Raw genomic sequence first — 14,922 nt, 5'->3', positions numbered from 1 at the left:
ATTAGACATCCTTCCAGAAATGTCATCCAAATTCTTTCCAGCAGAGAAAACCTCATGCCTAATTTGATAAAAATACAGCCACTCCCAACATTTTTGACTCAAAGAAAAAACTGAAGATAACCAGTGAGACAATTAATACCATTTTCCCAGCTGATGCTTTTCAGCTTGCCTGAAAAAGTTTATAACTTATTCCAGATAAATTGCCACCATTGTATTACAAAAAATATTGTCAGAATGGTGAACCGGTGGCCCACGGGCCAGTTTTGACCTGTGAAGCTATCCTTTCCAAACTACTCCTACCTGCCCATCAGCTGATGTCACTGGTGATGTCAGCGGACAGGCAAGAGGAAAGAATTTAACCCTGCACTGGCTGCGCAACCTGCTCCCAACTGGAAACAGGATTGCACAGCCAAGGCAGCAAGATTTGATCAGTTGATGGTAGGAAGTTAAAGCCCTTTGCAAAAGCATTATTTGAAGCAGCTCAGTGTTTTCCCTTCAAGCAAACAGGCATGCAGGTGCCAGCAGGGAAGAGGAGCTTCTTCTCTCCGCCCCCCCTTAAAGGAACCGTATGGGGATGCTTCAAAGAGAGCTTTCACAAAGGGCTTTAGAAGACCCCAACTTCCATTTGAGACTCTAGATGTTTTGAAGGTGCTGCAGCTTCCCAGTTGGAAACCCCATGCGGATTTCGATAGGTGAGCAGAGGTGCCCATCTGCCAATCATGTGATGTGATATAATGGCATTATGTAATTGACAGGGTATGGGCCCACCCACAAGTCAAATTTGGCCCACAGATTTGGCCCATGGAGCCAAGAAGGTTGCCCAGCCCTGCTTTACTGATGTGCCACCAACCCTAAGTCTACAACCAACTACAAAAAACAATCTGAAGAAGTGTGCATGCACACGAAAGCTCATACCAAGAACTAACTTAGTTGGTCTTTAAGGGGCTACTGGAAGGAATTTTTTTATTTTGTTTTTACAAAAAACAAGTTAGGATGAGTTAGACTGTTTCTGTCTCAGGAACAGAAAAAGAAGTATGGGAGTGTGGGTCAGTAACTACATGAACATCACATCTTAGCTCATGTATCACACATTAGCTCTACATTCAGTCCTTGGATAAAGACACCTTTTTTCCATGCAGATGGGCAGCTGACCAGCACAGGCTGTGCTTTGGGATTTGTGGCTTGTGGGAATGGAATGCACTGAATGGCCACAAAGTAAGTAACAATGCACTTCCTTTCCCCAGTCCCCAAACTTTTAAATGTTTTTATCGGGAGTTTTATAAACTGCCTTGTGTTATAAATTTAAGTATGGCACAAAATCAATTCCACCATCTGCAAAACTTTAATCAGGCTGAAAGCCTGTTAGGTGTTTACTATTTGTTTTCAACATTTTTTCAAAAATAAGAGAAAGTTTGCACATCAGCAAATTCAGTAGAACTGTCTACCTTTAAGGACCATAAGCATAGTAAGAGAAGATCAGAGAGGAACAGTGTCATGGAAGGAGGGCCACGGGCAGGAGATAAGTTTTCCATATATGGAAAGAGAATGTCACACTTAAAAAAAAAAGCTTAGGGCTGTTCCCAACTAAGTCCTACTCAGAGTAGACATGTTAAAATTAATGAACTTAAATTAGTCTTATCCATCAACTTCACTGGGTTTACCCTGAGTAGGCCTAATATTAACCTAGGTTTGTTAATTTTTGCGGGTCTACTCAGAGAAGTCTTTTATGTCACAAAGTTCTGTAGTTTTCTTTATAAAGTACTACACAATTTGGAATCAAGCTTCTCCATCAAAATGTAACCCAAGAGTACCAAAACTGAAAGATAACTTCCTGGTATTTCTCTTTCCAGTGGCCAAAAGCATATTTACCCAGAGAAGTATAGAACCCCATTTTAAAGAAACCTTACGGCAAGTATGTGAAATCCACCACAGTTCATTGTAGTGCTAAGGCCCCAAATTATGGATCATATTATATATTATAGCACACCCCTCAAGGTTTTAAAAAGTAGACAAACAGAGTATTCTGAATTCCCTGTAAAAGCAAAAGTTTTCTCTGCAAAAGCATAAATAGTGTCCACTACAACTAAGTAACACCACTGTATTAGTGAATTTTGAAAGCCAAAATGTTGGCAAAATATACAGTCCCATTAGTCCCAACTACAAAATAAATATGAAAATGACATTCAGATGGCAACTGAAATGATAACAAGGGAAGGGCTCGAAAAGTGCAATGGAAATGGTCAACCAATGCTTTCCTAGTAATGTTAATGAAGAAACAAAACAGCTACTGAAGGTTCATCACCTCCATTGTCTGTGCATGAGGCACTTTCTGGAAGGCTTTTAATGCTTACTTTATGCGCTTTCTAGCAAGCTCAAATGCTACCAAAAAACCCCACTTTAATAGACGTGCATTCCTAGTTGTTAAGGAAAATGATTGCCTTGACTACAAAACCAATTTGAACGCTTTAATCTTTACAGAAAGCTGAATTTCTCTCACAAAGTTCAAAGCCTCCCTCAGGATCTAACGTGCCTAAGCTCTTCCGTGCAGAGAATAAAGGAATAATATGAATTTGTTCCTACTTTCCTCTACTCACTCTCTACAAAAGTTGGAAACAGAGGGAGGCTCAGTACCCAGGTTCGTTTTGAATGTGGCACAGTTATCGTGAGGTGAACTGTGTGCCATTTTTATTATGGATTTTGCCACACAGGGCATCAACCACTACCAGGCAATTCTCAAATCTTTAACCTGATGCTGTAAATATAAAACATCATCAATGTGGACACTTCTCATATGAAACTGAAAAGGCAAAAATCATCTCATGAAGTAACTGTAGGAACTGAACTCAATGAGCACTTTACAGCTTTAGCCCTAATTAGGTTCACAGGTGCATCTTCATATTTGCCCTAACAGAAGGAGGAAATCAAGGGCTTTACGTCTGAAGGCAGGGTCGGTCCAGTTTGTAGAGTTGTAAGCAACTCTAGGAGCCTTTTGCTGCCAAAGGGCAGGATTGATTAGATAGATAAAGACAAGTGAATAAACATTAACAAACCTTTTTTTAAAAAAGAAAAGAAAATAATTGGAGGACATTTCAACAAGCAGAAGGGCATGCTTAACTCAGACAGTTTTGAGAGACAATGCATACAGAATTATTATACAGAATTATTTCACATTTTAGTGTATTTTTGGTTTCTATGGAAGCCGCCCAGAGTGGCTGGGGAAACCCAGCCAGATGGGCGGGGTACAAATAATAAATTATTATTATTATTATTATTATTATTATTATTATTATTATTACATCAACTCAGCTGCGTTATCTATTCCCCATCCACACCCACTAATGGCAACTCCCACCCCATTGCTTTTCAAATCTCTTTAGTTCCAAAATCTGTCTGTCTCCCAAAGGCCTTGTTCATACCTGGATTAGATGCACGGCTTGCATGCTCCCCACTTCCCTCTTCTCCCCTGGCACAGCCACAAGGAGGAGAATGGAGGCTTTTGCTTCCATTTCCAGCTCACCACAGTTAGCGTTACGTCTGCGTTGTGGTTAGTGTTAACTATGGTTTAGGGAAACCCAACTTAAAACCATGGTGTATAACTTGGCTTGTATACCCAGAGCAGTTCACACTAACCGCAATTCTTAATTTGGGCGAAATGAGTTACTATGAATAATCAAAATGGATGCAAAAACTTTCTGTCCCTTCCTTGCAGTAGGAACAGAGGAGAAGGAATCCAGAGCTAAACTGTAGCTTTGTGTTACATCCAAATGCAGCTAAGGGGAGAATGCTGTTGACGGGGCAGGAGAGAACGACAGTCAGGGTCCCCATAGGTTGGATGGAATCCAGAACAATTGTTTTCAGACATACAAAGCAGTGATAAAGACGAACTTGAATTTCTTGATATCTACCTCATTTTGAGCATCCTTAGCTTGATTCTCTGCTTCATTAAGAAGGGTTTTTAGACTAGCTGCATCTCGCTGATGTTGCTCTTTCAAAGACCCCATTTTATTTTCAAGCTCCTTTCGAGTCAGCTCAAGAACACTCAGGTCACTGTTAAGCGCTAAACTCTGCTGTTGAGAGCTGTGAAAGAAAAGAAGGGCAAACCCCAAAGGAATACTACATGTTTAGAAACAAATACTTTTAATCAACATGTCATCTATTTCCCCTCCTCAGAATCAAGCACTTTATAACATGTGCAGCACTATGCACCCACAGTATCCCTATAACTGAACACAGTACTGGTGCTCTGGCATACAAAGTTCCATAACAAATGCATAATGAAGTTTCAAGCTTCAAGTTTCAAGAAGGAAAAATAAATGATTTTAATTGACACAACACCAAAATAAATATATAGATAATGGAATGCTTTGGACATTATGCTAAACCATAGTTTAGTGTTATGAGAATGAATTGTAGTGAGCCTCAGATTCATGCACCCCCGCTCCTCTAGTGCTACCATATAGAAGAATCTGGAAGGTTCTGCTCCTGTTTTAGATTAGACACATTTTAATGTCCTTCTGAATCTGGACAAACTGATTAATATTAAGTATGGTTAGTTGAATCAAATCAACTTTAAACCACAATTCATGAAGCTGAATTGTTTCAATTAGCTACAGTGAAGATTAATGACACTTTACGGTTTAGATTACATATTAATTTGTGAGTAATCTAAAATGGAAGTGGAAGCTTTCGGTTTCTTCCTTATGGCTTCACTGAAGGAAAAGAAGAGTGTAAGAATCCAAGGCTTGTTCACATCATGCTAAGCCATAGTTTAGGGTTTATGTGCAAAGCGGCCCAATGTTCAAATAAAATTAAACCAGCTGAGAACAGAAACCAGAGCTGGCATTCACCTGCCTTTTTAACTAAAACCTTTCTTTACAATCATCTTCCTTATATATAACCAACATGTGGAAGGTGTCCCGGCAACACATAAATAATTATAACTTCCTCTAATAGCAAACACAGGTGGTGAGTGCCAACAGGAATGTTGCCAACAAAGGGTGGCTGGAAAAAGGAAGGAAGCAGTAACATGCTTGGGACAACCACAGTTTACATAACTACAAGACCCCTTCCTTCCAAAATATAGCCTAATGTGAAGATGAGCAAGAACTGTCCAGAAGCCATGGAAAGCTTATCATCAAGTTCGAAAAGAAAAACAGGGAAGTGGAAGGCCCTGGTTTAAGAGGATGGGACAGAGTACAGTGGTACCTCTGGTTATGAACTTAATTCGTTTCGGAGGTCTGTTCTTAACCTGAAACCGTTCTTAACCTGAGATACTACTTTAGCTAATGGGGCCTCCCGCTGCGCCGCTGCACTATTTCTGTTCTCATCCTGAGGTAAAGTTCTTAACCCAAGGTACTACTTCCGGGTTAGCGGAGTCTGTAACCCGAAGTGTTTGTAACCCAAGGTACCACTGTACTCTTGTTTGAAGGTGAAGCTACATTGCAGTATTTTGTTGCAGGGCCTACTGTTTCTAAATTTTAATGCTAGATAATGAAAATATACCACAACATAGCCAATCTTACCAATGTTAAAAAAGAGAGAGTATTAAGTCATGGTAAAGAATATGAGGTCTCTGCAACACAAGTGAAGCAACCAAGAAAAACTACTTTAGGCCGTGTAAAGGGCTTCTTGTATGCCCAGTAGGACTTTTAATGTCTTGCTTACAATGGAAGACCACCCCACTTCTGATTCAGTGCAGCAGCTGGAGACTGCAAAGCATGGAATTAGTCTGGCAATTCTCTAAAATGTAGCCAAGGCTACATATGCTATGACCTTTAAGTCATGTCGTGGGGAGGGGTGGGGGGAATCATACGGAAAATATTTATACAAAGTGACCTTCACGTTATTTGCAAACTGGCATTCAAATGCATTCCATTTTATCTGTTAAGATGTATTTTAGTCAGCATTTTCCAAAATCAAAATACATCTTTGAATCCTGCTACTTATGAGTATTTTAAATTTAAAAGTTTTAAATGAAAATTAAAATGTATTAGCTTCCACTCAACTTCTATCCTTCAACATTCCCTCCTGTCTCGTTATGTTATTATCTTACCTAATAATTTCCAGAACCTCCAAAAAGGGAGAGAAGAAAAATAAATCCCAACAACAACCCTGACCACAAGGGTAGTTAGGAAATTCTTGATTAAAGTCTCATGGAATGTATGGCATTCAGAAAATTCCAGAAATCACTGCGTCCATTGAAAGCTTTTTATTATTTCACAGCCTGTCCTAATGGTTCTTCATTTTCAGTGCTCAGTTCATTGAATGGTGAGGACTTTTGATAGTGGAAGGACCAATCTCTTAGCTATCAGTGCATAGGCAAACTCGGCCCTCCAGATGTTTTGGGACTATAATTCCCATCATCCCTGACCACTGGTCCTGTAAGCTAGGGATGATGGGAATTGTAGTTACAAAACATCTGGAGGGCCGAGTTTACCCATGCCTGCTTTAAATTATTTGAAGTTGGGGGGGGGGGCGTGTTTGGAGAGAAAGGTCTTGACACCAATAGTACACTTTTCTATTTCTCTTCAGATCAGGGCAAATCACTGGGAATTCCTAAGCAAAATTGTCTAGTGCTTCAGATGTACTAAATGACTCTGGACCAAATCTGCTAAAACAAACAGCAAAGGGTATTGCGAATACTGCCAGTTGTAGGAGGGAGTCTTATTTTCATTTAAAATACATTTTCAAAATTAGCGCCCAATTTTAAGGAACTATCACCATATGGTAAGACTGGGATTCACCCATCCAACATCTATGGACTTTGCCATAAGATTCAGCAGCACTTACTTATGGAGCTCCTTCTCCTGTCGCTGAAGTTCACATGCAAGCAAAGAGTTCTCCTTCTTTAATGAAAGGCATTCGGTTTCAAGAACAGTCCACTCCTTTCTCAACTTTTCAAGTTCACCTACAAGCAAGTAATGCTATGTTACCCATTAAAGTGAACTGAAAATTGGGATCTTCAAAGGTGTTCGAGTAACATCTGCAATTATTCTAAAATATCTTTGGCATGATAATTATATGCCCAGTTTGTGGTAAAAACTGAGGCCAGTCACACATTTAATTCCTTTAAACCTGATCCACCCAAATTAGCACTAAGGTAAAGGTAAAGGTACCCCTGCCCATACGGGCCTTTCTTGACAGACTCTGGGGTTGTGCGCCCATCTCACTTAAGAGGCCAGGGGCCAGCGCTGTCCGGAGACACTTCCGGGTCACGTTGCCAGCGTGACATCGCTGCTCTGGCGAGCCAGAGCCGCACACGGAAACGCCGTTTACCTTCCCGCTGGTAAGCGGTCCCTATTTATCTACTTGCACCCGGAGGTGCTTTCGAACTGCTAGGTTGGCAGGCGCTGGGACCGAGCAGCGGGAGCGCACCCCGCCGCAGGGATTCGAACCGCCGACCTTTCGATCGGCAAGTCCTAGGCGCTGAGGCTTTAACCCACAGCGCCACCTGCGTCCCCTCCCAAATTAGCACTACTATATGCTAAACTAATTTTCCACTGAAAGCCATTCACACAGTTTCAGGAACTACCGATAGAGAGGTCACGGTGCTAAATAATTACCAAATGCCACAATAAACAGGAACCTAGAAACTGCCTTATACTGAATTCAACTAGCTCAGAAATTTGTCTACACTGAGTGGCAGCAGCTCTCCACGGTTTCAGAAATGGTGGAATCATAATCACACCAATTTACTAGAAAATATAATGATTTAACTTCAGAGGACATGAAAAAAATCACCCTAAAGATAAGACTTTACAACAATGCAGGTACACATGCTAGCAGAAATCTTAAGGATTTTATCAGTGATATTATAGATAGAAATAGCTGGTTGTGTATAATATTGTAGTCATGGAAACAGATCATTCTGAGTTGAGAGATAGCATTTGTTTGATCGAGGCAAACCATTAGAAGCTTGAATACATTTTGAAAAACACTCATCAGTGCAATTAGCACAGAATGAATGAAATAATTTTGGAGAGGCCAGTTGGACGTGGTTATGTTAAAAAAAAAATCTCACTGTAACTAATTAGCACAAAACAATAGACCATTTTGTTGGTGCAGCTTTATACGCATGCAACATTAACACTGTAGCACAATGTTATAACACAGTTAGGTGCTATATATTGTATAACCTGGTTCTCTGGCGCCTTGTTTTCAAATATTACCGTATTTTTCGCCCTATAGGACGCACTTTTTCCCCTCCAAAAATGAAGGGGAAGTGTGTGTGTGTCCTATGGGGCGAATACAGGCTTTCGCTGAAGCCTGGAGAGCGAGAGGGGTCGGTGTGCATGGACCCCTCTCGCTCTCCAGGCTTCAGGAAGCTCTGCACAACCCTAGGGAGCCCAGCGCGAAGCCGCGCCGGGCTCCCGAGGGTTGCGCGGAGCTGCCTGCACTCCCGGGCTCGGTGCAGCTCCGCACAATCCTCCGGAGCCAGACGCGAAGCCGCACCGAGCTCCCGAGGGTTGCGCGGAGCTGCCTGCATTCTGAAGCCTGGGGCACACTGAAGAGTGCGCCCGGGCTTCGTGCAGCTCTCCGCAAGCCTGGGGAGACTGGCGCGGCTCCCTAGGCTTGCAGATAGCAGGCTGTTCTGGGGGCTGGGGTGGGGGAAGCCCAAGCTTCCCCCGCGCCAGCTCCATGCCTGGGGGGGAAATAAATTTTTTTTTATTTTCCCCCCAAAAATCTAGGTGCATCCTATGGGGCGGTGCATCCTATGGGGCGAAAAATACAGTACATTATAAAGTTTCAGCAGCATTTCATCAGTTTTGATTTCTTGCAATGGTTCAACCCAACCAACAGAAGTTGGGAGTCAAGATATTTCAAGGATGATATTTCAAGGATGATATGCTACAATACAAACCTGTTGCTGTAGCTTGCCAAACCTTTAAGATGTTTTCAGGGATTCCAGATAAAGTGTCTGCATAGCATGGCTGTACAGACAGATCCCACTGGTCACTGCTGAACCAAAGCCTACTAGAGACTACCTTCTGTCACAGTCACATATCTTCATCTTGCTGCATCAGTGGACTACAGAAGCCCCATAACTTATATGTGCCATTTAAAGTGCAAAGGACAAAGGACTATAGGTATATTCTTCCTAGATCAAACTAAGAGGTCCAGCTAGTGCCATACCTTGCAACCGGATGGCCTCCTCTTTCTGCTGATCCTCACACTGCTGACATCGTAGTTGAAAACTGGCTTGCAGACTGACGATTTCTTTCTCGTATTCTGAAGCCTCTTTGCGCCACCGCTCAAGCTCAGCCCTTACTTTCTGAAGTTCTTCTTGTAAAGCAGCAACATCTGTTTCCCTTTCAGACGCAGCCTTCTCAGCCACTTGTTGCAGTAACAGCATCTCACTCTGAGCACTAAGCAACTCATTTCGAGTACTGGAGATCTCACTCTCCTTTTTCTCACGAAGACATTCAATATCTTCCTGCAGCTGATGCAGCTGAGCTGTAAACATTTACAAGAAATCAGATTTTCTTAAGGAGGTTGGGTAGGCAAATTCATGTCAGCCATTTGGAGCTCTATAAATGGAAGCTGACTGAACTCTAGCACTTTACTTTTAAAAAGAAGTTAAGAAAACAAAAGAAAGATGGGTGTAAGAACCCGGCTGCAAACAGACAGGCTATGCTTACGTGTAACGCTAAACCATGGTTTAGTGCTACATGCACAAACAAGAATAAGCCTGAGCAAAGCATCAGGCTCATGTGCTACCACCTTCCTCTCTTCCACATGCATGGCCGGGGAAAGTATTTGGTCATAATTTTTGATCCACTTTCCATTGGTTTGTTTTGTCATATGAATCAGAGACAGTGTTTTTAATTCAGCATTTCTGGCTTGTATGTAACAACAAGACAAGTTTTGACAAAAGGTAACTGAACTCTGTCAAAATCCTCCCAGATGAGAAAGACAAGCATGTGAGTCTGAGATTTTGTTCAGGTTCCTTTCTGCTCATGCGCACAGTGATAAACTGTGGGCATAGGGCGGTATATAAATTCAATTCATAAACTAGTTTAGTGTTATATGCAAACCAGGCCAATGATTTAATTCCAACACTTCTATCATCTCATGAAAACACCATTCCTAGATTAGATTCAGTTTTATGTTTTAAGTATTTAGACAAATTGGAAACCAAGGACAATTACTCTTTTGGCACACAATGCAGAATTGGGCAAGCTGTCAGACAGATCTCATCCTGCCTGGTTCATCAATTTGTCCTAGCATTGCTCTAATTCTGGAATGTCTGCATTTTAAGATCTATCTTCTTGACCATACAGCTAAAGATGTACAGTGGTACCTCTAGTTATGAACTTAATCAGAGGTCCATTCTTAACCTGAAACTGTCTTTAACTAGAGGTGTGCTTTCGCTAATGGGGCTTCTTGCTGCCACTGTGCCACCGGCACGATTTTCGTTCTCATCCTGGGGCAAAGTTCTCAACTTGAGGTAAGTCTTCCAGGTTAGAGGAGTTTGTAACCTGAAGCGTTTGTAACCTGAGGCGTTTGTAACTTGAGGTACCATTGTACTGCTGGACAGTCTGCTTGAAATTCTGAGGAAGGGACTGGGTAGCCAAAGCCTGCTGGCAACAGAATGATGGAAGGAGAGGCTATAACGTCCTCTCACCTCCACTCTCAGAAAGGAATTGGTGCTGTTAACCTACACCAACCCATGCTCCTTAACAGTGCTATTTTTAAAAAACCAAAACAGTAGTTCCTTGTTTGTTCCAGCAGCAGCTGATCTCATCTCCTGCAACTAATCAAAAGTGACTGCTGGAGTATATTAAAAAATGCTGTTTAAATCCGGGGTGGGTGGAGATATATATTCATAATCTCGACAGAATTTAGTTTCACTTTCCCTGAATGTTGGTTTGTCATGTTGTCTGTACCAGCGACAAATGCACTTTGGTTTAAAGCAGAGGTAGAGAATCCCCGAAACTTATCAGTTTCAGGCAAGAACCACAAGTTTGAATGTAATCCTTAACTGGAGTTCTTTAAAAGTGAAACAAAACTCTGGTAATGTCCTTGCCATATTCAAATGCATCATCTGCATCTTTTCTACTAAATCTTTTGCATAAGGGTGTTATACCTTGGAGAACTTGGATTTGCTTGGTGGATTCTTCAGCTTGCAATCGATAAGCTTTTCTCTCTTCTTCTAACATTGCTGTAAGTATAATGACAGGATCTGAAGTTTTGCTCCATTATACTTACCATTTGGAAAACATTGGAAATTAGTTTTTAGTAGCTCATTAAAATAATGTCAGAGTCCATGTAAGTAAATCAAAATATTTAAATAATCATGTTACACTGCTAGCTGTTAATACATTTTATTAAAGCTTTTTTTAAAAAAATGCTTCCCTTCAATGCATCCATGATATTACCATGTTATGGAACAAAATGAAATGGACAATTAAAAAGGCTTATTTATTTCCATTGCTTAAATTAAACATTCAAATTTATAGTTCAATCCTATACATGTTTACTCAGAAGTAGGCTCCATTGAGTTCAGTGGGACTTACTCCCAGGTATAGGAGTGTAGCTTCAAGCAACTCCATGGGACTTACTTCTGAGCAGATGTGTGTATGATTGTGCTGTTATTTTTTACCCTTCCATGATATGGAGAGTGTAAAAATTCCTTATGCACGTATCTTAATAACAATTGTCAGACTAAACAGATTTAACTATCTGTTTGGTCGCTAAAGTACTTGGGCATATGATTTCCTGGGTACTCTGCAGATTTAAAGGAATCTTCATCTCACCTTGCAGTTCAAAGCATTTTTGTTTACTTGTTTTAGCTAGCTCTTGGGCTTCAACCAGTTCCTTGCGCAGCTGCTGAATTTCTTGTTTAGTCTCAGTTTCAGATTGTGCACCCTGCAATTCATCTGCTAAAAGAACATTTTTCTTTAAAGTATCAGTTCTAGCAAAGAGTCATGCAAAATTAGTCAGCTACTCATTGCATTAGAGAAAGGTTAGGCGATAAATTAAAACATTGTTAGGAAGTCAAATATCAATACACTCTAGCCCTGCATGCAAGAATAAAGTTTAAATCCGCATGAATAATGTAGGCAGGCAATTCAAGTCACAACATATTCTGTTGTGGCAACATTTCAAATATGAGCAACTCTTCATAAATACACTCAAAGCGGTTTGGCATTTCACTGCTGATGCTAATTTTATTCTTTCATTATTAATTTTTTTCTAGAAGAATGGCGTATTCAGCACACCAAATACCTACTAGAAGACAAGGCAAGGCTTAGTAAGGCTGAGGGGATATCCTTGGCTTCCCCTTCTATACTCTATACCCTTCTATAGGCAGAAAGCGGTGGAATCGCTAACTCCTAGGCACATCAGATCTTTTAGTTGTGAGAGAGGGGTGTAGTCAAGTCAGGAGACATCTTGGCCCAAACTGCACCCATCGTTCATGCATTTCCAGAATGTCCTGGTACCTGCAGTAAATAATTCTGACCTAGCCAAAAGCTTTTACAATCTGAGGTGTACACTTCTCTCCTGAATATTGCTGCTTGCCAGCACCAAGGCTTCTATTACTCTGTAGTTTGAAAAGCCAGTCTTTACACACAAAATGTGTCAAACTTTGATAAGGAGAAAGTTGGGGGTGAGAAATCGGGATGCACTAAATTACAGGTTCAGAAAGAACCCCAAAGGCATATCCAGGAATATTGCTTATTTTCTTTTCAATCATAGCTGAATAGCATAATTTAAAACCACAACAGAGTAGACTAAAACAGATGAAAACTCATAGAAACTTTCTAAACATCTGGGGAGACTTGTCTAAATAAGGATGTTTTCAGCAGGTGCTGAAAAGAATACAGTGAAGGTGCCAGCCTGATTATCAATGGATTATCATCGATAATCTGGTCCCAAGTTGTTAAGGGCTTTATAGACAACATTCAATGCCACAATGGGCCAGTGTGTCTGGCTCTTAACCAAAAGGTTGGTGGTTTGAGCCCACCCAGGGACAGCTGTGGGCAGGATTCCTGCATTACAGGGGGTTGGAATAGATGACCATCGGGGTCCCTTTCTACAATTCTATGATTCTATGACTAATAGTAACACCAGTAGCAAATCGGCAACCAGTGCAGACCTCTGAGCATTGCCACTTGATTAGCTACACGTTATAAAAAAGTAAACAAGTAGAGTGTTTTAGGGTGCTCTTTCCTGATAGACAGAGGTATGAATTCACCTGATGCTTTCAAATTTCTGAATCCTAAAACTGAGCAGCTATTAATGTGGTTTCTTCAGTATGTGTGTGGATGACAAGGAGGAGCACTTGCGAACTGAGGCAGAGCCTGCTCTTTTGTCACTGTATTTTAATGAGTAGGTGTTCAGAAACGGTACAAAAAGGTAAACCTGATTTAAATGTTATTTAAACTGATATTTTCCCCTTGCTGATACAAAATTGCCTTGAAAAGTCATCCATACATCATGATACACAGGAAACAAAAAGAAAGTTTTCTCTTTCTGATTTCTGTGTTTTCATTCTATGTCGGGTTATACATAAATTACTAACAAGTCACCTGGGTGTTTATTTTAAATGAATCAAGTCTTGCAGTTCATTATTTCATTTGGTGCCCCAAAGAACATCTTGTTTTGTTGACAAAGATATGAGAAAATGAAAAATTCTGAAGCATGCCTCCCAAGTAGAAATGACTTCATAGCATTAACTAAAATCTGCAGATTTTTACAGAGACGCTAAAAGGAATCTAGTTAATCTCAGCAACTGTAGGAGAAAATGTGCTCATCTACAAACCAAGAATATATAAATTCTAAACTATGCATTAAGGTTACAATCCTATGCACAGCTACACTGGAGTAAGCCACACTGAACTTAGTGGGGCTTACTTCTGGAAAACATGCACAGGATTCAAAGTTGCGCGTTGAACATACATCAGTGGAGGCATCAGCAAGAGCAATAAAAAATATTGACTATAAACAAAATTGTTACCCAATTCTAAAATATTTGCATATTACACAAAAAATCCTGACAAATACCATCTGAAACATGAAGAAGACAGTATTTACCTTTTAAGAGGGCAACTTTAGCAATGGGTTCATTTAGTTCATGGTCCTCCATCTGAGCATCTAAATGAGAAAGTAAGTTATTTTAGCATTCTGAGAAACAAATTACTTGAATAGCTAGGTCATTCAACATTGCAGCAACACAGAAAAACTCATCTGAACAAAATGAAGTATGTAAACAGTTTTATCTAAACTTTAAGAAATCCTCTTCTGAGTACTCATTGACATAAAAGTACACAAACTTATGCTCAAAATGTACCTGTAGTGTCGTCACTGCTTTTCTCCTTGCTTGGGCTAAGAGTATCTGATAGTTCAGCTTCTTTAGCTTTTGCTTGATTTTCTGTAAAATAAAATTAAAATTTGCTTACATTAAAGTATACACGTATCTCAAAAAAACATTTTAACACCAATTCAAGCTGTATTTTTGCCTGATAAAAGCCCAGAGGTGAAAACAAACAAAAATCACAGTCGTTGAAAACCAATGTTTTCTTATGCCTTTGCACTCCTGTTCCCAACTGGATTAAATATCCCCATGTCACATATTTAATACTAAACAATCCAACACAGGATGCAGTTGCCTCATGCGTAGTTCAGCCTTTTGTTTGAAAGTTGTTCTCTGGCCAGCTGGAACCCAGTGTAAAGTTAGTTGCTTTGTTCACTAATTCTGGGATCAAATCAGGAGAGAGAGACTCAGAAAACCATTTCCAGAACAATACAGATATTGTGACACGGTAGAAAGAAAAGAGCTATTAGGAATGAACGCTGCTTTGTAGCAAGTTACACTGGGTAAGGAAAAACATTTGCACAATAAGATGCTTCATAAAGAGCAGTAGTATGACTTTTTAAAAAGCTCCACTATGTAACAATTTAAAAACAACATTATGTTTT

At 40.3% G+C, this 14,922-nt stretch overlaps 1 protein-coding gene across 18 annotated transcripts in view; it reads right to left on the bottom strand.

Moving 5' to 3' along the window:
* SLMAP (sarcolemma associated protein) overlaps positions 1 to 14,922 on the bottom strand; it is a 96,218-nt gene that overhangs the window by 8,271 nt on the left and 73,025 nt on the right. For 7 of the 18 annotated variants that reach the window (XM_079967010.1, XM_079966998.1, XM_079966999.1 and 4 more), the window contains 7 exons: positions 14,294 to 14,374; positions 14,038 to 14,097; positions 11,757 to 11,882; positions 11,087 to 11,161; positions 9,133 to 9,453; positions 6,790 to 6,907; positions 3,906 to 4,077 (listed from right to left, as the gene is read on the bottom strand). In XM_079967010.1, the coding sequence (XP_079823136.1) occupies positions 3,906 to 4,077; positions 6,790 to 6,907; positions 9,133 to 9,453; positions 11,087 to 11,161; positions 11,757 to 11,882; positions 14,038 to 14,097; positions 14,294 to 14,374 (953 nt within the window). The remainder of the gene's footprint in view (positions 1 to 3,905; positions 4,078 to 6,789; positions 6,908 to 9,132; positions 9,454 to 11,086; positions 11,162 to 11,756; positions 11,883 to 14,037; positions 14,098 to 14,293; positions 14,375 to 14,922) is intronic. The other 11 variants (XM_079967012.1, XM_079967009.1, XM_079967014.1 and 8 more) reach the window with 2 other exon arrangements.

Source organism: Podarcis cretensis (genome assembly GCF_951804945.1).
Source record: "Podarcis cretensis genome assembly, chromosome: 2".
Lineage (NCBI taxonomy): Eukaryota > Metazoa > Chordata > Lepidosauria > Squamata > Lacertidae > Podarcis > Podarcis cretensis.
This window is presented reverse-complemented; position numbering and strand designations above follow the sequence as displayed.